This window comes from Pipistrellus hanaki (genome assembly GCF_964339955.1).
Source record: "Pipistrellus hanaki genome assembly, chromosome: 6".
Taxonomy (NCBI): Eukaryota; Metazoa; Chordata; class Mammalia; order Chiroptera; family Vespertilionidae; genus Pipistrellus; species Pipistrellus hanaki.
This window is the reverse complement of record NC_140508.1, coordinates 17,704,847-17,731,903: the sequence shown is the minus strand read 5'-3', so window position 1 is coordinate 17,731,903 and position 27,057 is coordinate 17,704,847. Positions and strand designations below refer to the sequence as shown.

General features: G+C 41.0%; 1 protein-coding gene across 5 annotated transcripts in view; it reads right to left on the bottom strand.

Annotated features, from left to right (window-relative positions):
* Nucleotides 1-10,213, bottom strand: part of RALGAPA2 (Ral GTPase activating protein catalytic subunit alpha 2) — a 280,255-nt gene extending 270,042 nt beyond the window's left edge. Inside the window, exon 1 of one of the 5 annotated variants that reach the window (XM_084887005.1) lies at nt 9,826-10,213. In XM_084887005.1, the coding sequence (XP_084743131.1) occupies nt 9,826-9,931 (106 nt within the window). In that variant the 5' untranslated portion in view covers nt 9,932-10,213. The remainder of the gene's footprint in view (nt 1-9,825) is intronic. The other 4 variants (XM_084887000.1, XM_084887001.1, XM_084887002.1 and 1 more) reach the window with 4 other exon arrangements.
* Nucleotides 10,214-27,057: the final 16,844 nt, after the last annotated feature.

Sequence of the window (27,057 nt, the reverse complement as noted above, 5' to 3'; positions counted from 1 at the left end):
ATCAGCACACTCACTCCCTTAATCAAGCTTCACTTTCCTATAAACATTTCCTGAAATTATATATTTTGTTTTTTATTTGTTTATTTTCCTAGTAGAATAAAAATCTCATAAAGCTAGGCCTCATTTGGCACATTGCAAGCAGTAACTATTTGTGGAATGACTTAAACACAATGTTATATGGACTAACCTAGACAGACTCAAAGAGTGGTCAACCCATTTATTAAAAGGGTAACCCTTACTTCCCCCAAATTACATAAATCCTCGAATATAACTCCCATAATCTCAAATATAACTCCAGAATGTCATTTAAGATTTTCTCAATGATTTAAGATTACTGACTCAAAAGTCAATGAACTTCACCTTGTGGTATATATGGGCATAGGTTAGATATAAGCAGTGCTGCTTTGTGTGGGAATGTGCCAGAATGCCTTTACAGAACTACTGTCTCAAAATTATATAAGCCGGAATGAGATTCAGTCTATAAGGTACAGGGAAAGTGATCCAGACTGGCCAATCAAAGTACCTCATACCCCTCACCCAATTATTGGTACAGGAATACACACATGACCCACATAGGAACAATCAGAATGTTCTCAAAGACTAGAATGAGGCAAGGGGATAATGATATTACCATCCACTTGGGAGGATAAAATGTGTTAATACATGTAAAAGTATTTCTAGCAGTGCTTGCACTTGGAAAGTGCTGATTAAACGCTACTTATTATTCTTATAAGTAAGGAAATATGTTACCAAGAGGAATCAAGGTGAACAAGAAGCTATTCATGTTCTCAATGTATTTATCTAGTGGGATAGATAAGGCAGAACACAAATAAGAATACATGGCAAAAGGCTATCAATGCCAAATGAGAGATTCAGAATGCTCTGAGAATTCTGAGGGGATATCATTTCAGGGCTGAGGGACAAAGAAAGCTTATGTGAAAGATGTAATGTGTTTGGGTTGTCTCCTGGGAGAATTCTAGATGGCAGAATGGGCAATACCTTTTGGGGAAAGGGAGGGTGTATTAGCTTAAGTTCTCTAAGAAGTGGACACCAAGATAGAATTAGACATGCAAGAGACTTATTGGGGGAACTGTCTGTAAAGGGTCAAAGGGAAGACCTGAGAAGCAGAGAGAGGCTTCAGACCACAATGCATTTCTGACCCCTATGAAAGAGGAGGAAGGAAGGAGGGAGGAGGAAGTCTCAGACTTCAACACATTTCTGAGAAGGTCTTGGTCAAGCCTATGAGGAGTTCTCAGATCAGAGACCCCCTTTAGAGGCAAGTGGGCCTCACAAGAATGGGTCACATCAGTACTCCTGCTTGTTCAGTCACTGACTGGGAGTAGCCCAAGAGAAGCTCAAGTTTGACTAAAATGTGGTGGTTCATCTAAGCGTAACAGCTGGAGCCATAATGCTCCCGGAAGCAGGAGAGCTGGGTGGCGCATACTCATGGCTCCCATAGTTGGACGCAAGCAATGTCACCGTACACCTTAAGTGTCCTGGAAAGCACGGTTGAGGCTCAATGAATAAATGCCATCACTTTAAAATAAAACAAGGCAATATCAGAAGAGTCCTTATCTTTTTCTAAAGGGATTTTTTTTAAACTAAACCACAATTATAATAGGGAAACTAAAGTATATATTCAATGGTAAAAATTACAACTAATAGTATTTGATGTCTTCCAGATGTGGTTTCAGTTTCTAAAGCAAGATGTAAAATGATTATGAAACATATGTTTTCTAAAAATAAAACATAAGACCCTGAAATGAGGATTAGATCTCGGAAGCAAAGCTCTCCTAAGAATCCAGAAGTCAAATCTTTAGGAACTGGCAGCGTTTGGATCAAATGAGAAACCATTCTACAAAGCATAAAATGCTACATTAATATCAAAAACCAAAACAGCCAATATTTCTTATGTGGGTTAAGTTGCATTTAAGGCAAAAATGGAGACAATCAAAATTACCCTTAAATACCAGAGCCATACCCAGTAGGGGAGATGCTCCCACAAAAAAGCGGCAGGAAGGAAAGAGGACCACTGAGGACACAGCAAATTCTTCTGTCCCACTTCATACTACTATTGAGCATCATCTGCACTACTTAAACTGTTCTCATTATCTAACTATTATACATAAAACCCTAATGTGCAAATAGACCCTATGGCGGAACAACCAAACAACCAGTCACTATGACGTGCGTAGACCACCAGGGGGCATGCAAAGGATATGGTGGGCATTGACAGCAGGCAGTAGAGCACAGAACATGGCGGGCGTCGGCCACGGTGGGATGGTGGAGGTAAGTGCAGGTGAGTGCAGGACCAAGGAGGGGTGCCAATTGCTGTCATCGGGGCGAGCCTCTGATGGTTACTGAAAATTCTTTGCTCCTTTGCGCCACAGTCCGCCCCCTCCAACTCCCCGCACTCGCACCCGCTGCCAGCATCCAGCACCAGCCCTGATCACTGGTGTCGTCAGTGAGTGCAAGGGGCAGCTGCCGGCTCTAATCACCCTCAAGGCTTCTCCACCTCCCCCTGCTCTTACATACATATACATATATTCATATTTCCTCTTCTGGCCAAGCATTTAATATATAAATTAAATGTACTTATTAGATCACATCCCAAAAGAACAAGAAAATACCTTACAGATTATAATTTTCCTTTGTTTTAATGAGATACATGACACAGAAGAGGGACCAAGACATACTCAGTTCCTATCACTACACAGTGATAAAACTAGTTCAGCAGTTCACTATACCTCTGACCTTCACAGAGAAAGCAGAACCTGTCACATGAGAGCTCCCTCCACATCCTGGTCAATCAGCACTCCATTCTTGCTTCCCTGTAGCCTTAGTCAAGCCTGATCTCCTGCTCCATGCTCTTGATTCTACTGCAGAGCACATTTTCCTCCATTTTTATCCCCTTTATTACTACTCTTTATTCATTTGCTCTTTCATTAGTTCTCTTCCAAAATATAACTCAAATTCCCCCAGTCTTAAAAAACATAAAAGTCATATCTACATCTACACACACACACACCATTTTTATCCCCTTTATTACTACTCTTTATTCACTTGCTCTTTCATAAGTTCTCTTCCAAAATATAACTCAAATTCCCCCAGTCTTAAGAAACATAAAAGTCATATCTACATCTACACACACACACACAGCATCCATCTTTGACCTGGAATTTCCCATCCTCTTCCTGGAATATTAATCTGTACTCTTTCTGTTGCAAGACCCAGAAATACAAGCCAAGCCAACTAAGGCAAAAACAGGGTGTTACTGGCTCCTGCAACTACAAAGCTCAGGGGTGGAGATGGCACACACACACCCCTTTCTCCCTCAGCTCACCCAGTGTCCACTGGGCCCTCTGCTCTGCCTCCCTCAGTTTGAGTCAGGTGCTCTCCACATAGAGAGAAAGATGAACACTTGCAGCCCAGGCTACATACTCACAGTTTGCAATCCAGAAGAGCAGGAATCTTGTTCTCTCAGCATCTACTGTTTCAAATCTCAGGGAGACTGGGACTCTCGGACCACTCACTAAGGGAAGCCATGAGTTTTGGCTCTGTCCTCTGCTTAAAAACTCTTCACTAGATTCCCAACATCTATTCATACCACAGGATGACAGCCACTGGACCACATCATTCCCTTTGCACAAACTCCTCTTTGCATTCTCTCATCCCCAACTTTCCCATCTGGGAAACTCCCATATTCATTATTCCAAACCCACCTCAGACCCGCCTCCCTCAGGACATGCACCAGGACAAGAGGCCTTTCTGCTCTCCTCCTCTGCACCTGGCAGCCGCCTCTACAGGTCCAGCCCACCTCACTGAGGCACTAAGACCCTCATCCTAAATGTAGTTGTTTACATGTCTGTCTCCCTACCAAACAATAAATCCTGGCCAGGCCCCTTTAGGAAAGCAATGTGAATTGCATCATAAACATGCTAAAATCCAGAAATGTTACTTCAATAGAATTTATGCTATGAAAATAATGCTAAATATAGGAAAAGCTGCTTCTGACAATGTTTACAAGCAGTATTATTTATAATGGAGAGAGATGGAGGGGGGTGAGGCAGGAGGAAAAAAACAATTTCACCGCCCAAGAAATTATATTGAGGGAACAATATTAAGCTAAATTATGGTATATAGTCTCAACAAATGTTTGTACTTACTAAAAAAAAAAAAAAAAAAAAAAAAAAAAAAAAAAAAAAAAAAATATGAGAGGAACAAAACACAGAAAAATGCTAATATTAAGTTAGTTTAAAAGGCAACATTTAAAATTGTAAGTGAACTTAAAGCGACAGATGCGCGCGCGCGCACACACACACACACACACACACACACAAAAGTCTATACCAAAATGTTCTATTTTGCTCTATTGTTAGGGGCAAAAATAGAATATTGGGGACTGGCTATGGTTATGGAAAATAGTAATCATGCTCTGTTAACCATGACTTCCTTGTGTTGGTTAAAGAAAGGACATTCTGACATGGCTGGGAGTTGTGTACCCCCAGGACCTGGGATTCAACCTTTGAATGCAGTCAGTCCTTTCTCATTCAAGAACTGCCTATTATCATGGAAAGATTAACAACCTTGTTGACCAAACAATGGAGTCTCACCCGAGCCTGCTTACCTACTTTCCCATACCTGTAATCCCTACTTCCCATGTAATCTTTATCTTACCCTATATAAGCAGCTGGCTTATGGGGGGCTGCAGAGCAGATTTCTGTGGATGACCTGCTGCTCTCCCACACTGCAGACAGTACTGGAATAAATGCTCATATATTATTCAACCTGGTCTCTATTTAATTGGCTCAAATAGTGGCAGGCAGCACAGACCCACTGATTGTCTGGTTACACTTTCAGTATATAGCGAGAGCACTTGCGAGAGACTATTCTCTCCTCTCTGGATCCAAATATTTGGACCAAATCCTAGTGTCACTTGATTTCACTTGACTGTGGCCTCTGATCCCAATTCTCTTTTCCTTCTGATTAACCATTCCTCGCCTAGCTTCTGCAAACTTCACTTTCATTATCTCACTTAGAGAATCACTCCGCTGCCTGGTCCTTCAATTCCCCACCCCTCCTCTCCACTCATCTAACTTCTGATCTCAGGCCCTCATCATTTGTCTGCTCAGTCACTGCTAGTGTTCAGTGCCACCCCTCCCATCACCCCCAATCCATTTTTCCTGGCCCTGTTGGCAGAGAAGCAGTTCTCAAAACTTATCATTTGACCTGCTAAGAATGCTCCAAGAAGGCCCTCTCACCTTCAGGATAAGATCTGAGCTTCTAGCTGGGACTGATTTGGCTCCGTGGATAGAGCGTCGGAGGTCCTGGGTTCGATTCCGATCAAGGGCATGTACCTTGGTTGCCGGCACATCCCCAGTGGGGGTGTGCAAGAGGCAGCTGGTTGATGTTTCTCTCTCATGGATGTTTCTAACTCTCTGTCCCTCTCAATTCCTCTCTGTGTAAAATCAATAATATATACATATATAAGAAGAAGAAGAAGAAGAAGAAGAAGAAGAAGAAGAAGAAGAAGAAGAAGAAGAAGAAGAAGAAGAAGATGATGATCTGAGCTTCTATATCAGGCAAACAAAACCCTTTCTGATCTGGTCCCCAACCTGCCTCAGCTTCTCCCACAGTCAGACCACCTGTTCCTCTCCTCCTCTTCTCCCCACAACCAGTCCTCACCCCCAGCCATCTAACTCACGGCCCTGACCCTTCCCCTGGCCTACACAGCATTCTAATCATTTATCTGACATTGTACATGCCCTCAGGACCAGCACCCCATCTTCTATGCCCACCATTCATTCCCCCCATCACTCCCTCACCGAACACGAGAAGAGGCAGGCTGGTGTCCCTCACCTTCCCACATCACTGCCATATGGATTCCACCTTCCCTTAGTTGAAACTGCCCTTCCCCTCTACTTTTCCAAACTCTAGCCCCGCTCTGTCCAGTATGTAGCCACTTGCTAAATATGGCCACTGAGCACTGGAAATGCAGCCAGTCTAAACTGAGATGTGCTGTAAGTGTAGCGTAGACACTAGATTTCAAAGACGTGGTATGAAAAAAAAAAAAAAAAGTAAAAAAATAATACTTTATTTTACCTGTTGATAATATACATATTAGACATGTGGGCTTAAGTAAAAATATATTATTAAGGCTAATTTCACTTGTTTCCTTTTATCTTTTCTTTTTTTGTTAATCCTGACCTGAGTGTATTTTTCCCATTAATTTTTAGAGAGAGTGGACAGGAGGGGAAAGAGGGAGAGATAGATAGATAGGTAGAGAAAGAGAGAGAAAAACATCAATGTGAAAGAGACACATTGATTGGTTGCCTCCTACACAAATCCCAACTGGGGGCGGGGATTAAACCTGCCACCCAGGTACGTGACCTTGAACTGGAATCAACCTGAAATCCTCTGGTGTGCAGGCTGAGGCTCTAACCATTGAGTAACACTGGCCAGGGCTCCTTTTACTTTTTAAAATGTGGCTACTAGAAAAATTAAAATTAGACATGTGGTTCACATTCTATTCCTATTGGACAGAGCTAGTTTAACCATTCTTCAGGGCGTAGCATGAGTAAAACTTCAAGATGCCCCTATTTTTGTGCCACCCTTAGTTATCTTTTTAGACTCCTAGAAGTCCTATAATAGAGTCAACCATATAAGCCACATAAACAAATGTAATCTAATTACATAAAACACTATTGTTTATTAATACTCTATTCTTGTTGCTATAACAATGCCATTTCTATACCCTCTTTCGGGACTCAGTAGGCAGTCAACCTTTAATTAGAAATGAGACCTTTGCTGGAACATAACAGCAATATGCTTTTTTTGTTTTTGTTTTGTATTGTTTGCTCATTTACTTTCCCAGTAATGATTTAGACAGTGTAGGGAGAACTCAAAGTCAGGGGACCTAACAGCTCTTTCTTCTTTCTCTAATTAATAAAATACATCCAGACCATTTAGTACATGGCTTGGCCCCTTATAAGGCCTGCCTATGTCTCCGTTTCCCCCACTGTGAAACAAATCAGGCCAATTTACAATAAGCAGCCAGATCAAAGTAGCTAAGCAAGTTCTAATTGGAGTCATTATCATGATCCCAAGAAATACTCTACTTTTCACAGCTAATTGTGTTTTGTTAGCCAGTTGTCTTAAAGACGGACTAATTTTTATGGAGAGAACAAGTCCATCACAATTATCAGAATAAGAAGGGGTGGGGCAAACTACCTACCAAATGCTCTCCTAGCCTATTAATGATGGGAAACAAGTAGTGAGAGAAGAAACTGTCAAATGCCTACTCCAAGCTGCAATAGTTTACACATCACACTCGCAGACGTTACCATGCCCATTTTACAGAATAGAAACTGATGCTCACAGACAGGCTAAGTAACTAGGCCAAAGTCACATAGCTGTGCTACAAATCAGGTCAGCAGTATCATCTCTGTATGTAAAAAATAAAAAAATAAAAAATAAAAAATAAAAAATAAATGACATATGTATTATCACTTGAAGATAAAATGTGTGCAAATCAAGAATATCATATAAGTATATAAATAAAAATACAATAATACTTTCTATTCTCCTTCGAATAGTTTTCCTGATCTTGGCTAACCCCCATTTTTTCAGAGCAAGAGACCTATTTTTCTAAGTCGACTTTTCCTTAAAGTAGGAAACAAGTAGGGTATGTGATGTATTAGGAACTAGTGTATTAATACATTATTTTTCTTTAAGCCTTTAAATCAGTTATAAGTGAAAGCTTACATTACACATTATCACTAGAATTCCTCAGATACATTTACAAAAATCTAGTCCCTATAGATAAAGATTACAGTAATCAAGTTAATTGGGCCATTCCAAAAAACAAATGCATCAACAATAACAAAAATACACCTAAAGAAATATTAAAGAATCTCTCCTCGTTACACAATTTAAGTCATAATGAGTTCAATAAAATGATTTTTTAAAGTTCCTCAAAATAAGACACACACACACACACACAACACACAAACTGAAACCCCAATTACATAGCTAACTACTTTCTCACAACGGTAACAATGTACTGTGTATCTCTAAGAAACCAAACTGATCTCGGGTTTCATTGATTCTGCCTTTACAAAATAGCCAACTTAAATCTCCAGACTTGGACAGAACAAAAGTTCAAATTCTCTACCACAGAAAAAAAGTCCCAAAGTATCAAATGCTTTAAAATGCTGCTCAACTCTCCTTATCAAAAATGTCCCTGCAGTCTGTGTTAATCAGTCACTACTAAAACCCCACACACAATGCAACCTGTGTGCGCCTGACATTTTACTACAGGAAGTAGAAAGTTCAGTTTACCAAGAACACCACATTTCACTTTCAAAGGTCTTGAAAACTAATCCCTCTAACAGTAACTGATTTACATTTCATTCCAATCTGAACAAAACAGTGTAATCTCAAAGAATCCACGGCTGTGAAGAGCTTCACTTGGCAAAACCAGGTGTGTTCTTTTTATTCCTTTTAGAGGCACTTCACAGATTATAAATAAAAATACTTTGCAGCTTTTCATCTCATGCGCAAGATCTTTATGTGAAATTCTCACGTATACAATGAATTCTTTCATTCCACATTTCCTCAAAAGACAGACGTATTAAGACTACATGCCTAAAATCAGGTGATTTTTGCTCATTTTAAGAATAAAAATGGCAGGGAAGTAAAAATGGGGGGGGGGGTAAGAGATCAAACGAAGGACTTATATGCATGCATAAAAGCATGACCAATGGATGCAAGACCAATAGGGGGAGAGGGGGCAGAGATGGGGGGGGGGGGGGGGAGGAGACATACGTACTACTATTTGCAAGTCTAAGCGTAAAATAAATTTTAAAAAATGGCATCTAGAAGAAGCATAAAGGGTCCTTTTCTTTGTCCACATATACACAGACAAGTCTACAGACAGCAAAGGTGTTTTCATCCTAAACAAAAGTTAATACTAAGGAAGTAAGAGAACAGAAAACAAAACAGCCCAGCACACCAGTCACAGCCGCATGCAGCAGGTGACAGGAAGCCGGGTGGACACTTCACACCCACAGGGATGAGCATCACAGGTCGCCGGCAGGCCCACCTGGGTTCCGCTGAACCTCCACCCAGCGGAAACAAGAGAGCAAAAAGCCATCGCTGTCGTCCTGCAATCAAGGACAAGCAGCCTCCTTGAACCCAGGGAAGTCACCGCTCCCTCCAAGCGAACACCAGAAGCCCCCCCTTCACACCAAGGACACACAAAGAAATCCAAGCAGCCAGATCCAAAATAAAAGGTAATTTTTTTTAAAGGAGGAGGGGCATGAGAAGAGATGTCCCCGTTAAATTAAATGTATCCAGGGGATCACTTGGGAGTCTCTATGTGGGGGACTCGGACTAAAAAAAGTAAAAATACAATGTAAAGGGTGGGGAGGGGAGAGCGAAAGAGAAGACAGTTCAATGAAGGACCACTGGAGGTCTCAGTCTACTTGGGGTCCCGGACTCAAACATTGTTAAGATCGGAAAGGGGAGATGACAGTTCAACGTGAGCGCGAGGAGCACCGGGTCCGGTGTTCGCTGGGGAAGGGATGGCCACGGCAGGGTCCCGCCTCGAGGTTCCCCGGGGAGACTCGGGGGGAAGTTCACACCGGAGGTCTAGGCAGCCCGCTTTTCGGGGGGGGGGGGGGGGGACAAGAAGCCCAAGACCCAGAGAAGGGGTCGATCGCCCGCCGCCCCCCAACTCCGCGCCCTCCCGGTCCCCGGCTCCGACCACCCCGCCCGCCCGCGAGCGGGCAGTGCCCGGACCCGGGGCGGCGGCGCGCGCCTCACCCAGCAGCGCCCGCAGGTGCTTCAGGCGGGTCAGCACGTCCTTCTTGGGGTCCAGCACCTTCTGGGTGGACTTCTTCACATCCCCGTGACTCCTCCGGGAGAACATCCCGCCGCGGGGAGCCAGGTCCCGCCGCTGGGGCAGGGGGCGCCGGGGCCGCGCGAGTCACCGCACAGGGTCCGGCCCGGCGATTGTCGCGTGGGCCACTTGGCCGCCCCTCTCCGTGCCGCCGCCGCCGCCGCCGCCGCCGTTGCCGCTTCAGCGGTGACTCCAGGAAGGAGGGGCGGGCCGCCCGGGCACCGAGAGGGGAGGGGCAGGAAGGCGGTGTCAACAAGGGACCCGCGGCCCCGCCCCGCGGGAGGCGCCGGCCGCCCCCTCGGGCGCAGCGCACGTGCGCGCGGCTGCGACTCCTCGCGGGGCGCCACTTGGAGCGCCGCAAGTCACAAAGAAACTAACCCCATGTTCTCGCTGTACTACAAGTCCCGAGATGCACCGCGACAGAGCCCTCCAATTAGACGGGAGTGACTTTGGCACGATGGGAGTCCATGGGCCGGCAGTAAGCGCGTTCTCCCTTCCTGGGCCGCAAGGCCACCTGGGAAGTGTAGTTTTATGCAGGAGGCGAGGCTCTGCGATCGCCTTTCCAGTCTGGGCTGTTGGGCAGTTGTAGCTTTTTCCTCCTTCAACCTCGGGAGGCCCAGGGCAGCCTTACCTTCACTCTGTGTGTCCACCGCTGTTCCCTCTGCTGCATCGTGAACCGCAGAAACATCTCAGTAAGAAAAGTTTCAGGACTTGAAATGCAAACCAATTTTAAGTTCTAGCTTCTGGAATCACGCACCAGGGAGACAGGGACCCATGGAAATCCCTTTGACCATACAAAAATCGGAGCTCCAATTTCTCACTAAAATGCATGGCTTTGACAGGAGGGAAGGGCATGCCTAGGCTCCGGATAAAGAGATCCTTGGTTTCTGAGACCCAATCTCACTTGGAGTGTGCGAGTCCCTCTCTTAGAGGGCTCCATGGGATCTTGCTTCTTGCTTTGTAGGAAGGGCATGTTCTCTGTGTTGTGCAAAGCCCTATTAGCAATTCGGTAAGTAGAACCAGAAATAGAACCTGAGAGACCTGACGCTCCGGCCCATATGCCTTTAAGGTCAGGTACCTGTAACATGGGGTAAGACTGAGAAGGAAGATAGTCTTACACGAGATCCTACTGCATCTGGATCTTATGATGCTCCATCTTTTGACAACATTTTAGTAAGTTCTTAAACTGGCTGTTTAAAAAGACACAGTTTCCATCAGATTAGGACAACACAACTGTCTTTTTTCATTCAGCTGAACTGTAAATTGGAGGAAAAGCCAGAGATTTATACAGCTCTGTGTACATTACTGAGCACAGTATTTTGGCCAATAAAACTTCATTAAATAAAAGGAAATAAAAAGCCAAAATGGTCTTACAGATTTTATCTAAACATGCAAAATATAACTCAAAATTGTTAAAGCCTCTATTTTTAGAGTTTTGAAATTAGAATTGATAGAACTAGAGTATATTCATACTGAAGAAATATTACTCAGCAATGCAAAGGAATGGACAATTAATAAACCTAGTAAAATGGATGAATCTCAGATCCAGAGATGAAAGCCCCATACTCAGGATGATGCCAGAAGGTCCCTACAAGTTTGGGACTCCATCAAGGCCACAAAAACCTCCAAAACTGTTACAAGAGACAAAAAAGAAAAGAAAAAACTTTTCTCTGAAAACAAGGCTTTTTGGATATCTTTGTTAGAGCAACATAGCACATAATAAGTCACAATAGTCATTGCCAGACTCCTTTAAAAATACATCTTTTATTACATTGATTTAACAAAATTGGATGCATATGTCTTAGGCAATTCAATTCTTCTGTCACAAAATAACTTGTCGTCATATACAAACATTTATTGAGCACCTACTATGTATTAGGCATAAGTCAAAGCCTTGGGAATAAAAAAAAAAAAAAAATGCCATCTCCTGACCTCCAAAGTTTACAATGTATTGTAGTTGAGGGGCAAAATAACTAGATAAATGAACAGGTAAATGGCAGTGTACAATGAACATGTGACATTGTCAAAACTCGATTGTACCACATATGATTTCACTTATATGTTGAATCTATAGAATAATATGAATGGACAAACAAAAGGTGAAGGGATCAAAAAATACAGATTGGGAGTTACAAAATAGTCAATGGAAATATTATCAATAATATTGTAATAACTAAGTATGGTGCCAGGTTGGTATTAGAAATATCAGGAGGAATACTCTATAAAGTATATAATTATCTAACCACTATGCTTTATACCTGAAATTAATACAAAATAATACTGAATGTAAACTGTAATTGAAAAGAAAAAAAAATCTTAGTAGTACCAGAAATAGGCATTTATGCATGTAGATTCACCTCTTCCCTCCTACCTAGCCTCTACTTACTGGTAAAAATATAAATTTTAGTCTTCTCTAAAAATTTAAGAAACATAAATTATTTTTTAAATTTATTTTTATTGTTGAGAGTACTACAGATGTCCTCCAAACCCTTCCTTTGTTCCCTTCACCCAGGCCTTTACCACACCATTGTCTGTGTCCATGGGGTATGCATATCCTATATAATAAAGAGCCAATATGTTAATTAGCTCGAACAGCAGAATGACTGTCTGGATGACTTTCCAGACAACCACACTATAACACCCACTGGCACCAGGCCAGCCACAGCTGGTGCAATGTGATTGGTTGGGGGCCCATGATCGCCCTGTAGAGGGAGGCGCAGACCAGTGGCCAGCATGGCAGTCAATCAATCTGGGGGCTCCATGGTCACCCCAAAGAGGGAGTCCCAGGCTACTCCGTGGCAGCGCTGCGACAGGTGGGTGGGGCCTGGGGTTGGGGGTGTAATTCATCACAGAACCCTGGCCGGTGGACAGGGCGGCCAGGGTTCTGTGATGAATTACACCCCCCCAGACCCCACCCACCTGCCACAGCGCTGCCAGGGAGTAGCGATCAATCACCAGGCTCCTGGACTGTGAGAGGACACAGGCCGGGCTGAGGGACCCTCCCCGTCCCCAATGCACAAATTTCACTCACCAGGCCTCTAGTATGCACGTAAGTTCTCTGCTTAACCTCTTCCTGCCCACCCTTCCCTCTGAGATTTGCCAGTCTGTTCCATGCTCCATGTCTCTGGACCTATTTTGTTTGTCAGTTTATTTTGTTTATTAGATTCCTCATATAAGTGAGATTATGTGATATTTGTCTTTCTCTGGCTGGCCTATTGTGCTTAGCATAATTAAAATTTGACAATACTATACCACAGAGTAAAGATAGTCTCTTCAATAAATGGTGTTGGGAACATTGGACAGATACATGCAAACAATGAAACTATGCGGCCAACTTACACTGTACACAAGAATAAACTCAAAATAGATAAAATACTTAAATGTAAATTGCGAAACCATAAAAATCCTAGAAAAAATCATAGGCAGTAAAACCTCAGACATCTCATGTAGCAATATTTTTGCAAATACATCTCCTAGGGCAAGAGAAACAAAGAAAAATGTAAACAAATGGCACTAACTCAAACTAAAAAGCTTCTGCACAGCAAAAGAAAACCATCTTCAAAATGTAAAGGGAACCCACTGTAAGGGAGAATATTTGCCAGTGATACATCTGATAAGTAGTTACTTTCCAAAATAGATAAAGGGTTCAGACAACTCAACAAAAGATAAACAATCCAATTTTTTTTTAAATGGGCAAAGGCCCTAAATAGACACTTCTAAAAAGAGCACATACAGAAGGCCAAGAGACATTTGAAAAAATGCTCAATGTCACTAATCATCAGAGAAATACAAAATAAAACTACAATGAGGTATCACCTCCTGCCTGTCAGAATGGCTACCATCAGCAAATCAGCAAACAAGTGCTGGCAAGGATGTAGGAAAAAGAGCCCTCCTGCACTGCTGATGGGAATGCAGCCTGGTGCAGCCACTGTGGAGAACAGTATGGAGTTTCCTCAAAAAAATTAAATATGTAGCTTTAGTTGACCCAGCATCCCACTTCTTGGAAACATAAATTATTTTGATGCTTTTTCGCTCACATGTATATTTCGTATGACATAAAAATACTTCTCATTTTTTATTGCTCTCCAAAATCATTCCTGCTGGACTGTGAACTCCTTGAGGGCATCACTTTTCTATAATTATTTACCACTGGAGGTTCAGAGTGTCAAGTAATTTGCAGACATATGAGTGCTATTGAGTGAACATCCCACTTTAATCCATAAAGATAATGTAATCTAGAGTTAAAATTTTGTGATATAAGTAAAAACCACCCAAAATACCATTTCGATTACAAACACACACACACACAAAAAAAAAAAAAAAATACACTAAGTTTTGACAACAGAAAAATACAAAAACATAGCTGATAGGAGTCTAAAATAGTACAACTTCTATGGAGAGGAATTGGGCAAAATTACATATTCCTTGTCTTTTTATATATGTATATATTTTATTGATTTTTTACAGAGAGGAAGAGAGAGGGACAGAGAGTTAGAAACATCCATGAGAGACATCGATCAGCCTCCTCTTGCACACCTCCTATTGGGGATGTGCCCGCAACCAAGGTACATGCCCTTGACCGGAATCGAACCCGGGACCTTTCAGTCCGCAGGCAAATGCTCTATCCACTGAGCCAAACTGGTTTTGCCATATTCCTTGTCTTTTGACACAGAAATCCTATTTGAAAGACTCTGTTCTGAAGATGTACCTCCACAAATATGATATCACATGTAGAAGGTTATTCCTCCCAGCACTATTTGTAAACAATGGGTTGAACTGATAAATCAATGTTCTAATCCCAAAACCTGTGAGTGTGAGTTCTGGAATAAGCATCTTTGCAGATGTAACTGAATTAGGGATTTTGAGGGAAATCCTCTTGGACCTAACTCTAATGAATATTTTAATAAGAAACAGAAGAGAAGACACAGAAAAGACCACGTGAAAAGAGAGGCAGAGATTGGAGTCATGTGGCCACAATCCAAGTGACCTTTGCAACCACCAGAAGCTGGAAGAAGCAAGGAAGGATCTCCCTGGGGGTTTCAGAGGGAGCTCAACTCTGAAAACATCTTGATTGCAGATTTCTGAGTCCCAGAACTGTGAGAAAATAAACTGCTATTGGGTTAAGCCCCTTAGTTTGTGGCCATTTGTTGCAACAGCCCTGGAAAATGAATACTGCCAGATATCAGAAGAAGAAAAAACAATGTGATTGTCTAATTGCAGGGGTGGGGAACATTGCCCAGTGAAATCATTTGGTCTGGCCCTGCCAAGACATTAGGGGTTAGTTAACGAAATGTTTGACCAAATACAGCAGGCTAATTTTTAAGTTGATAATTTTGTATGGCCTGAGAATGATATTATAAATATCCAACTGTCCCTTGGCAGAAAAAAGGTTCCCCACCCCTGGTGAGATCTGATTAGATACGGTTCACATCTAAAAGTGGTAGTACTATGCAACCATTAAAAAAACGAGAAAATGTCTTGCTTCCTCATTTACCTATACATTGTTAAGTATAAAAGCAATGGACAGAACATAAAATACATATTTACTTGCTTTTTTTTTCAAAAAGAAACATTGGAATAATAAATTAAAAAATTATCATTATTGCCTATCTAAGTGGGATGGAGAACAGAGTGGAAAAGATAAGAGAAAGAAAAAGGTGCTTTCCAAAACTATAGCTTTTTATAGTTTTGACTTTTGCACCATTTAAATATTTAGAGCTTTATAATTTTGAATGTAAAACAAATTTAAATTAAAAGAAAAAAACTGATAATTTAAAATAAACAGATACACAGAATAAACAAATGAACCCAACCATATATCTAATTTGTAACATAACTATAAATAAAATAATTATTTCAAGTGACTTTAAAAGATAGTATTCTAATTGTACCTCATAGAGGGATATTCGAAGGACAAAAAAAATCTGCAAAGAAATATTATGTGTTATTAGGACTAAGATTTTCAGTGTATAAAAAAAAGAGACACACAAATATCAAAATCAAGGGAATTGAATAAAATCAAATTTTACCTAGAAGTATCAATTTGAACTCCTTATTTAAAAATATATAAATAGGCCCTGGCCGGTATGCCCAGTGGTTGGAGTGTCAGTCCACAAACTGAAGGGTCTGGGGTTTGATTCCTGATTAAGGGCATGTATCTGGGTTGTCACTTTTAAAAAATATATATTTTTATTGATTTCAGAGAGGAAGAAGGAGAGAGATAAAGAAACATCAGTGATGAGAGAGAATCATTGATTGGATGTCTCCTGCATGCCCCCTACTGGGAATTGAGCCCACCACCAAGGCAAGTCCTTTTGCATGGATTCAAACCCAGTACTCTTCAGTCCACAGGCTGATGCTGTACTCCCTGAGCCAAACTGGCTAGGGCTGGGTTGTAACTTTGATCCCCAGCCATAATCATCAGGTCACATGTGGGAGGCAACCAATCCCTATGTCTCTCTTTCCCCCTCCTCCCTCCCTATCCTCTCTCTCTAAAGAATGAATGGAAAAAATATCCTCCGGTGAGGGTTAATAGCAACCAAAAAAATACATGCACAGGTCAAGGTTCATTCTTTTCCATAGAGATGTAGTTCCTGTGATATTTATAAAAAGACTTTTCTTTCCCCCATTGAATTAACTTGATACCTTGGTCAATTATCAAGTAAACATGTGTGTGTGTCTATTTCTGGAAACCCTGTCCTGTTACATTAACCTGGTTGTTTAACCTTAAACCATTAGCCCTGTCTTGACTACTAAAAGCTTTGTTGTAAGTCTTGATTTTTAGGTAGTGTATATTTTCCTTTTTTAAGATTATTGCCTTATGTCTTTCCTAATTTCATATAAAATTTAAAACCAATTTATTATTTACAATATATACATATAGGCTGTGTTTCCTGATCTTCTAATATCCAAAAGGACCTACAAGCAATGGTATCCAATGGCAATGAGCACACCCAGATCTTGGCTTCCAAATATCATTCCCAACCCAGAGTTAACGGGGCTCTTTAGGAGAGAAATGCGAAGAAGGGAACTATGAGAAAATGAGAAAATGAATGAATATATTACTATGCCCAATGATCAATGTGAAAGTCTCTAAAACATAGGAGCTAAATTAAAGGGGCTTCTTATGACCAAATGTGGGATAATTGATCATCAGAAAGAATAATGATTATTATTGATTACAACACTTTGAATAAATAAAAATTCAGGAATCCATAATGACATTTAACATAATTTTAAGGGGAGTATTTCAAGTAGAAAACATTTCTTATACATTTGATGATTTCAGGTAGACTTTAAAAAGAAAGATTTTAAGAACTCTCCGGTAGCTAAGACCCTTACTCAGTAACAAATGAGGAACCTGATCTGAATTAAATATGTGTTTCAAGATCCTAATTAGGGAAGATGCAAGGCTTTAGAGTTTTATAATCCCCTCCCTTTATCTCTTACCAGAAAAACAGAAAGTTTTCCTGATGAAACAAATTGAATTTGATTATTTAGGAAGACAGTGATCAAGTAACCACAGCAAGGTAAGGAAAGTGAGATGAGAGATCAAGAAGGCCCAAAGAATAAAAAGAAACGCTCATCAATTCCTGATATTGTCTGGAGAATAATTTTAGATTTTTTGATATACTATTTACATAAACTCAAACCAACATATACTTACTGAACAACTATTACAGTTAAATTGTGATGATCATGCCTGGTAGGTGTGGCTCAGTGGTTGAGCATTGACTATGAACCAGGAGGTAAAGGTTCAATTCCCAGTCAGGACATATGCCTGGGTTGCAAGTTCAGTCCCCAGTGGGGGGCATGCAGGAAGCAGTTGATCAATGATCATCTCTCATCATTGATGTTTCTATCTCCTGCTCCCTTTCTGAAATCAATAAAAATACATTTTTAAAAATTGTGATGATCATAGTTTTGCACTTTCCAATTCTTTTTCTAAATTGTTTTACTGAAAATTGGTCTTTCAAAGGTCTATGTGAAAACTGAAATTCCTATCATCATTGATGGTACATATCCTATATAATAAAGAGGTGATATGCAAATTGACCATCACTCCAACACACAAGATGGCTGCCCCATGTGGACACAAGATGGCCAGCACAAGATGGGCAGTTAGGGGTGACCAGGCCTGTAAGGGAGGGCAGTTGGGGGTGACCGGGCCAGCAGGGGAGGGCAGTTGGGATGACCAGGCTTGCAGAGGAGGACAGTTAGGGGTAACCAAGCCAGCAGGGGAGGGCAGTTAGGGGCAATCGGGCTATCAGGGTAGCAGTTATGCATCTATCAGGCTGGCAGGGGAGTGGTTAGGGTAGGGGTGTCGAACTCAATCAGAGAAGGGGCCAAAATCTAAAATCCAGCCTAAATCGCGGGCCGAATGGTTTACTGAACAGTCATAAACTGACAATGTCATAAACTGACAGCGGAGTGCAGTGATGACAGCGCGGTGCAAGCCACATTGCAAGGTCTGGCGGGCTGGATTTGACCCGCGGGCCTTGTGTTTGACACATGTGGGTTAGGGGGTGACCAGGTTGGCAGGCAGAAGCAGTTAGGGGCAACCAGGAAGGCAGGCAGGTGAGCGGTTGGGAGCCAACAGTCCTGGATTGTGGAGAGGGCAGTTGAACATCCCAGATTGGAGAGAGTGCTGGCTGGGCTGAGGAACAACCCCCCTTCTCCATGCATGAATTTTGTGCACAAGGCCTCTAGTTTATCAAGTAATTCCACAATTCTTTTCCAGGCTTGTGCCCAGACAGAGCCAGGATAAGCATTTATTTAATATTTATTGAATGGATGAACTCATTCATTTGCTGCTTTATTAATATCTCAGTCGGCATATTTTAGGAATGTTGTTCAGTAGGATGTTTTCAATTTAACTATGTATTATGTTCCCAAATTTTTAAATTCTACCATTCTTAAAATCTTTTAGGCTGTCTCATCTTAAACAGATTATTCAGTGTTTATGAAACCATAATTTATCTCCCCGACAACTCTGGCCGCCTTCATTTTCTTCTAAAATGGTGCTGCTACTAGCAATGAAGAAATGTCTAGTAGGCTTTCCCCCTTTAATTTCAACTACTTCTTCCTCAAAATTCAGTCATTGCCATAAGAGACAATTTGCTTACCTTTGAACTTTCATAGTTGGTATCATTCTAGGTCTTTAAATATGCAAGCTCTGTGGTTTCCAGAAAAGCTAAGTATTAATATATTTTACTTCCTAATTTTTCACTCACCGGATTTTTTCAGTTTGGAAGGATTATATATTTTTTCCAAATTGACTAAACTATGCCTAATATTAATTGTAATTGTCATGAGTATTATGCTAATTTTAGTATATGGAAAAATTCAATTTTTGGCCACAAATTTTCTTATCAGTTGAGTTCATTGTGCCTGTCCTCAGGAGTAAGATCTTTTAGCATGTCAGCAAAAGCAAAGGCTCTGCCCAAGCCAGTTTGGCTGAATGAACAGAGCATCAGCCTGGGGACCAAAGGGTCCCAGGTTCGATTCTGGTCAAGGGCACCAGCCTGGATTGCGGGTTTGGTCCAACATGCAGGAGCAGCCAATCAATGAGTCCCTCTTATCATTGATATTTCTATCTCCCTCTTCTCCTTTCTTCTCTGAAATCAATAAAAAAAAATTTTTTTTAAGGCTCCGATTCCTAGTCAGGCTGTGTAATCTTAAATGACTCAGGTCTCCAAGCCGTAGTTTTCCTCATCTATAAAATGGAGATAAACTTGCATTCAACCATTTATTCTAAGGAGTAAAAAGCATAAAAAGAATTGAGCCACAATGTCCGGTACAAAAATGCTCAGTAAGTATTATTTTGTTTTTCTCTTCTCACCTATTCCCAGAAAATATGAATAAGATAATTTCTGTTTGCTAACATTGTCCATTTGTGTGCACACTTGATTGCTAACTGTGATGAATAGAAGGGGTTTATACAGGTCCCTATGGTTTTACAAGTCCACACTGGACACAATCAGAATAGGTAGAAGCAATATCTCAGAATCCTTTATTTCTCACTTGTTATACACTCCTTGGCAAAAAGGGGTATTTTCACTGATGCCTCCATCATACTGGGTGATGGAGTTTCAAATGTACTGGATTAAAAATGCTGGCCAAGGGCTCATGGATATAAATGTGTGACTCAGCAGTTTGTTCCAGGGCATTTTTCCGTTATCTGATTATCTTAAGAACGAACCCAAAAATAGTTTATGGGTCCTTTCCAGAGTTAAAGTAATAATTCAGATGGTTATAAATCAAATTAGTAATTTAAGCTATTACAGTCATACAAAACAACAAAGTGAAACCTCAGAGACTAAAAAAAATTGGCTTTAATAATATATCCAAAAGATGCCAATTGACATTTTTCTCTGTCACTTAAATGTTCATTTAAAAATAAAAATAATAAACTTATTTCATTGAGTCTTGTCACAGCCCTAACCTTTTCTTTTTCATTTCTTCATTCAATAAGCATTTATTGTAATTCCTTTTTTAAAAAGAAATATATATTTTATTGATTTTTTACAGAGAGGAAGGGAGAGGGATAGAGAGCTAGAAACATCGATGAGAGAGAAACATCCACCAGCTGCCTCCTGCACACCCCCTACTGGGGATGTGCCCGAAACCAATGTACATACCTTTGACCGGAAACGAACTTGGGACCCTTCAGTCCACAGGCGGACGCTCTATCCGCTGAGCCAAACCGGTTTCGCTTGTGATTCCTTTTGCCAGGCACTTTTCCTAGTCACTGAATAGTCAGAGATAAAAAAGATGAAATTCCTGTTCCCAAGAAGCTCAATATCTGGTTAGGAATAAACTATTTAAAGAAGACACATTACAAGATAAATATGAAAGTTTTTTGTTTATTTATTTTATTTTTAAATAGATTTTTATTGAGTTCAGAGAGAAAGGTAGAGGGAGAGAGAGATAGAAACATCAGTGATGAGAGAGAATCATGGTTTGCACATTGAATCCTTCTTACAGCCCATTAGGTTGGAATTCTTATCCCCATTTCACCTAGATTCAGTGAAGTCATGTGGCTGGCTCAAGGTCATACAGCTCACAAAAAGCAAGTCCAGTAGGCAAATCAGAAAAAAGGACTTAGAAAAAGCAGAGCATAGAAAGTAAATAAATGACTTGTTTTCCTTGTGGTAGTTGGAGATCAAGATAAACCAGTTCAGATAATAGGAAAGGCTCTTGAAGGAGAATGAAAAAAACCTTAGTCAGGAACTAAAGACCTACGAAGACCTAGGATTCTGCATTTAGAGCCAGAGGCTACATTATAATTTATCCAGACCAAAAACAAACAAACAAACAGATAAACTTGACAGAATTCAGTGACTTCTTCAAGTCCCCAAAGCTAATTTATAGTCAAACTGAGTATGAAGTTGACTCCTAGCCAGTGTTCATCTACCCCCATCATTTGCTGGTTAGAAAGGACAGTGGAAGCAGAAATTTTAAATAAAAGCTGGAAGGATAGTGGGCTAATTTTTCTAAATGGTGGTTTTCAATGAGCCACACTTCCTAGTATGGTCTGGAAGCTTTCATTTCGGCACCCTGGAGGAAGCCAATCTCCATGTAAGGAGTTTGGCTATCCAGAAACTGTCACTGTGTGAGAATCTAATCTAGCCCTGGGGAGAGGCCATGCTGAAAAGAAATAAGATTCATGGCTAAAGGCCTTGGCTCACCCAAGCCAACAGCCAACACCAATTTGCCAGGCATAGGAGTGAGGCCATCTTGCAAATGTCATCCTCCAGCCCCAGTCAAACCTGCCCGCCCTTTAGACCATGAACTGTCCTAGCCAAACCTTACCCAAATTGCAAGATTGTGAACAAATAAACAAAATACCTTTTGTAGTTAGCCACTAAGTTTGGATAGCATAGCAATGAGTAGCTGAAACAGAAAGGGTGTCTGCTTATCGTCCCAAGGATCTGGAAATAAGAAATCTTGGAGACTCATCTCCTCAGCTGGACAAAACCATACACTGAAACTAAAGGTTTATACCTATCACTAGAGGCCCGGTGCACAAAATTGTGCATAGGTAGGGTCTCTGGGGCCTTCCTTCCCTGGCTGCCAGCTGCCGGCTGGTGCCTTCCTTCATTCCATGCCACTCCCTGGTGGTCAGCGCACTCATAGTGAGTGGTCGAACTTCCAGTCTCCTGGTCAAACTCCTGAGGGGGCACTTTGCATATTAGACTTTTATATATATATATAGATTCTTCTGGTTCTAAAATTCTTTGAGCCTGTAATTATCTTTTTGGCTCATCCTATGATCTCAGACAAGCCTGGTGTCTACATGATGAAGATATTTTTGTTCCCAGAAGGTGACTTTGTTTACAGGGATTGCTTTCCCACCAAGGAGTAGAATGTAGATGACAAGAAGGCAGGAAAAATGGTCTTTCAGAGTTACAGGCAGATAGGAGAAAAAGCTCCAAGAGTCTGGGTAGTGGTAGCAAGGAAGAAAAACCCAAAGTTTATCTCAGTAGAGGAAAGTTGAGTATTTAGAATTAACAAAATATCCAGAGAAAAAGCACCAGGCTAGTCTGAAAACATCTAGTTCAACAGGAATTGACTTGAGAAATTGACTTTTGATTCATCTAGCATTTCAGGAAGCACTTAAAAATGTACTGGGCTTGTAACTAGTTTCTTGCAGCTGGTGAACAGGCAGGAACATAAATGGAGTCTCCAGAGGAATTGGAAGATGCTACAATCAACCTCAAAATTTCAGAGGCATACACTCATGAACATTTATTCAGCTCATGAGTTTATGGGGTTCACCTGATCTGGGTTGGGTGTGACTGATCTTGGCTGACATTTCTTACCTGTCTAAGATTTTATGAGCTATTGACTGATCTAGAGTGGTTTTGGCTTGGATGACTAGGGTATCTTGGCTCTGGTCCATTTTTCTCATCCTCCTCCTAGGACCATCAGATTGGCTTGGGCATGTCCTTCTTATGGTAATGACAAAGGGCAGGAGTGAGCAAGCCCAATTGCACAAGAATTTCAAGCCTCTAATTGTGACATTTTTGTTATTATCCTATTGGCCAAAGCAACTCACATGGCTGAGTTGCGAGTTAGAGGACACAGAGAATGGATACAGACAGGGGTTAAGAGTTATGACCATTAATCAATCTATTAGCAAAGTTAGTTTGTAAAAATCAACCTTAAAAATGGCAAAGGGAGCTTCTCGAAGGATCTATCAGGAACATTTATCTGATTAGGCAGCATTATGAGTCCCTGGGAACTTGAAGCAAAGGAAACTTGCCCCTTTAACAAGGAAAGCCAACTGGTCTGCATAGTCCTCAGTCCTTTATCCACATTAAAGGAACTCGTGTTTCTGCCTGGTCATTCACTTAACTACCCTTTTGTGATCACCCTTCAATATTCCCTGCTTTCTTGAAGACCCATAAAGGCCACTGGACTTTGGGGTCTGAGGAAGAAGGCTGTCCTAAAAGGTAGGGAATGAATTCAGTAATTGTGATAAATAGTGGGCTTTCTAAGACTCTATTAAGAGACTCAGGTGTATTCTCAGGAAGGAATTGCTGGAATGAGAATGATACCATAGACTTCATTATATTATGCTTTTCCTATTACAAATAAAGGTGACTTCGATGATTAGTTAAAAGGCAAATTAGATGGTAAGACTTTGCCAATACAGGCATACCTCGGAGATATTGTGGATTTGGTTACAGATCACCACAGTAAAGTGAGTCATGATCTTTTTGCTGGTGAAGGGTATTGTATTCCATTTGTGAAGTGCAATAAAGGGGGGCACAATAAAGCGAGGTATGTTATCTGAGACTTCCAAGAGAGAAAAATAGTGAACCTGTCACTCATTACTCCAGTAGTTACGAAAAACTGCTGGCAAATGGGAAGCATTATTCAAGAACTGTCAGCTCCCATTGCTCTGACTCTGCCTAACTTTATAAAGTCTTTTATTAATTGGATTATTTGGCATGGGCTAGTTATCCTAAGCTTGAAAACCACAAGCAGACACCGTAACACAATTTCTGGACCTGTATAACCAGACACCAAATTTATGGCGATTCTACCAATGAATTCAGACCTTGGAAGGCCCTCTGGGACAGCAACACTCTTCCTCAGCTGACATGTCTTTAGGCTGCAGGATGCTACATGAGATGGGTTTCTAATGATAGAGCCCTACCTCCAGAAGCTCTGGTCCCTGGAATAATGCTCACTGTTCCAAAACAAAGTAAATTTTTCAATAAAAAGTGTGGCTAGTGTGGCTCAGTTGGTTGGGTGTCATCCCGTGCACCAAAAGGTTGCAGGTTCAATTCCTGTTCAGGACACATGCCTGGGTGTCAGGCTTTGTCCCCAATAGGTGGCTTGAAGGAGGCAACTGATATATGTTTCTTTCCCTCTCTCTCCTCCTTTTCTTTCTCTCTAAAATCAATAAACACTTATTTTTTTTAAAGTGTGGCATTCAATTGAATATTTACATGCTTTATGTGTTTCTTGCTTTGGAGAGTGAAATCCTAGCAAATAGCAACTTGTATTTTACTGGCTCTGGTAGACCACACAATACATTAGAACTTGGCTGGAAAATATTGGCAGACATAAAACTTTCCCTGGCAACACAAATACATTCAAGAGGCTGAGCAGAAATTCTTGGTGTTCTACCCATCCCCTTCTGCCACTTACTATGAAAAACTGTGACCCTCTGCCCAAGGCTATTTTTCTCACTGTGGGAACATGCTTAGTCCATGCACAGGGTAAGATGACCATATCAAAGAGTTAGTGCTCCCAGAAGCAGTCCCCAACCAATGACAGACAGGAGGTGATGGATGAAGATCCCAGCTCCCTCACCTTTGGAGTGCATGTAAGTGTTGCAGCGGTTACCTGCTTGATAATGGACCCCACGCGGGCCACCTTCCCTGCCCTGTCTCTCTTCCCAACTTCACTGCCAAGGTTTCCTTGGGATCCCATCCATATCAATTACTAGTTTGCAAATCTTTTTCAACCCAAAAGAGCATTCAGTCTCACAAAGAGAGCACAGTTAAAATAAGCTGAGGTTGCTAGAGTAATACCTAGGATTTTCATAGGTGGGTTTTTTGTTTTGTTTTAGTTTGTTTTGTTTTGTTTTGTCTTGGTCAAACTCAGCAAAGTAGGAACCAATATTATAAGATAGATGAAAGTAATTTAAGTCAATGAGATTCCAGAAAGACAAATCCCTAGGTGAGTAACAGACAAACATGGAGAAAATGGTGGCTTCAGCCATCTATGTGACCTGTCAGTCTTTGTCTTAGCCTGGTGGGCAGAGGTAGGCAAACTGGAAATTTGAGGAAAGATAGTCTCTAGTCTTTACCACCTTCTTCTATGAATCTTCATAAAACTTGATAGAAAGTACAACCTCATTCTCTATGGCTCCCCCTACAACTTCCCTTTCTTGCTCAATATCATGTTTCTGATATTTTTTTCAATATTGATATATGCACTCTTAATTGCTTCATAGTATTGCCTGTGCATGAGAACAGTACAATTTATTGATTCATTCTCTTGTAGGTGGATATTCAGAATGTTCTAATGTTTCATGACTGCAGCTCATGCTATTACAAACATTACTGCTCACCTAGTGTGTGTGTGTTGTGTGTGTGTGTGTGTGTGTGTGTGTATGTGTGTGTGTGTGCATGGGTTGCTAGGATATGTATTTAGGAGTGGTCATTATGGGGGCCTTTGTTCAATGGGTGTTGATCTCAGCATTCCAGTACTTCTTTATCTGTCTAAAATACATTGTTGATAATTAAAAAATACATGAATCAACTCTGGCTTACAATTGGCCCAAGTACCACCATGTTCTGGCTTACTTTGATATCTTTACGTGTTAAAAGTTTCTCTCAAGTACACTGTAATTACTGATGCCTCCAGGAAGTATGTACTGAGATACAGAATCAGTTCTGGGTGAAGTTAACAAAACTATCAATAGAAAAAATTATTTAATCTGACTGACAGAGCTGAAACCGGTTTGGCTCAGTGGATAGAGAGTCGGCCTGCGGACTGAAAGGTCCCAGGTTCGATTCCGGTCAAGGGCATATACCTTGGTTGCAGGCACATCCCCAGTAGGGGGTGTGCAAAAGGCAGCTGATCGATAATTCTCATCGATGTCTCTAACTTTCTACCCTCTCTCTTCCTCTCTGTAAAAAAAAAAAAAAGTCAATAAAACATTTTTTTAAAAATCTGACTGACAGAAAGTTTTTCTCTGGCTTTAAGTTTCTTTTTCGCCTCCAACTTAAAAAAAAAAAAATCCATTTTCTGAAATTGACTGATGTAAACAGTCCTCACCTTGCGGGGAATTCCAGGATATGATTTATCCACTGGGTCCTGGAAGCTAGCAGCTCTGGAAGAGAAGTAACCTGGGTCATTTCAGGCGCTCATCCTTTGTTATTTCAAGTCCATAAAAATAGTTGGCCAGGAAGGTGACTCAGGATTTGGCTTGCTCTGTCTTATTTGATTAAAATAATAGCAGGTTGATTTGGCTTATTTCATTCCTTTTCACCTCTTTATTCTTGCTCGAAATTAGATAAAATGGCTATTATTTCTTTCCCACCTCCAATCAGTTGACGTTGAGCAAAAAATTATTTTCACCAAATTAGATGTGATTGCACACAAGATTTCTGAATTAGATAGGCCTGCTTTTCCCTCACTTCCTCACCAAAAATTCCATCTATGAAGGTATATTTCAAAAATAGAAAGTGAGCATAATGACCATGTGAGTTTCCATTAAGGGAATAGGGGCTATGAATCAGCTGTTTTGTGGGCACCGATGACCTAATCAAAGCAGCAGCGACTCTGCTGCTATTTAGAGGTGGTATCCTGAATAATGAAATCTTTTTTTTGAATGTGCCCTTTACCTTAGAGACCAAAAAGTGTTTTAAAATATAAGTGAGGCTTCAAGACACTTTTATGCTAGCAGATATCAGACCATCAGTAGTTTATTTTAATTACTCACTATAAATAATGCTTTAAAAATACTTCTTCCTGCACATCCCCTACTGGGGATGTGCCTGCAACCAAGGTACATGCCCTTGACCGGAATCGAACCTGGGACCTTTCAGTCTGCAGGCCTACGACACTCTACCCACTGAGCCAAACTGGTTTCGGCAAGTGTGTATGTGTGTGTGTTTTTTTGTTTTTAT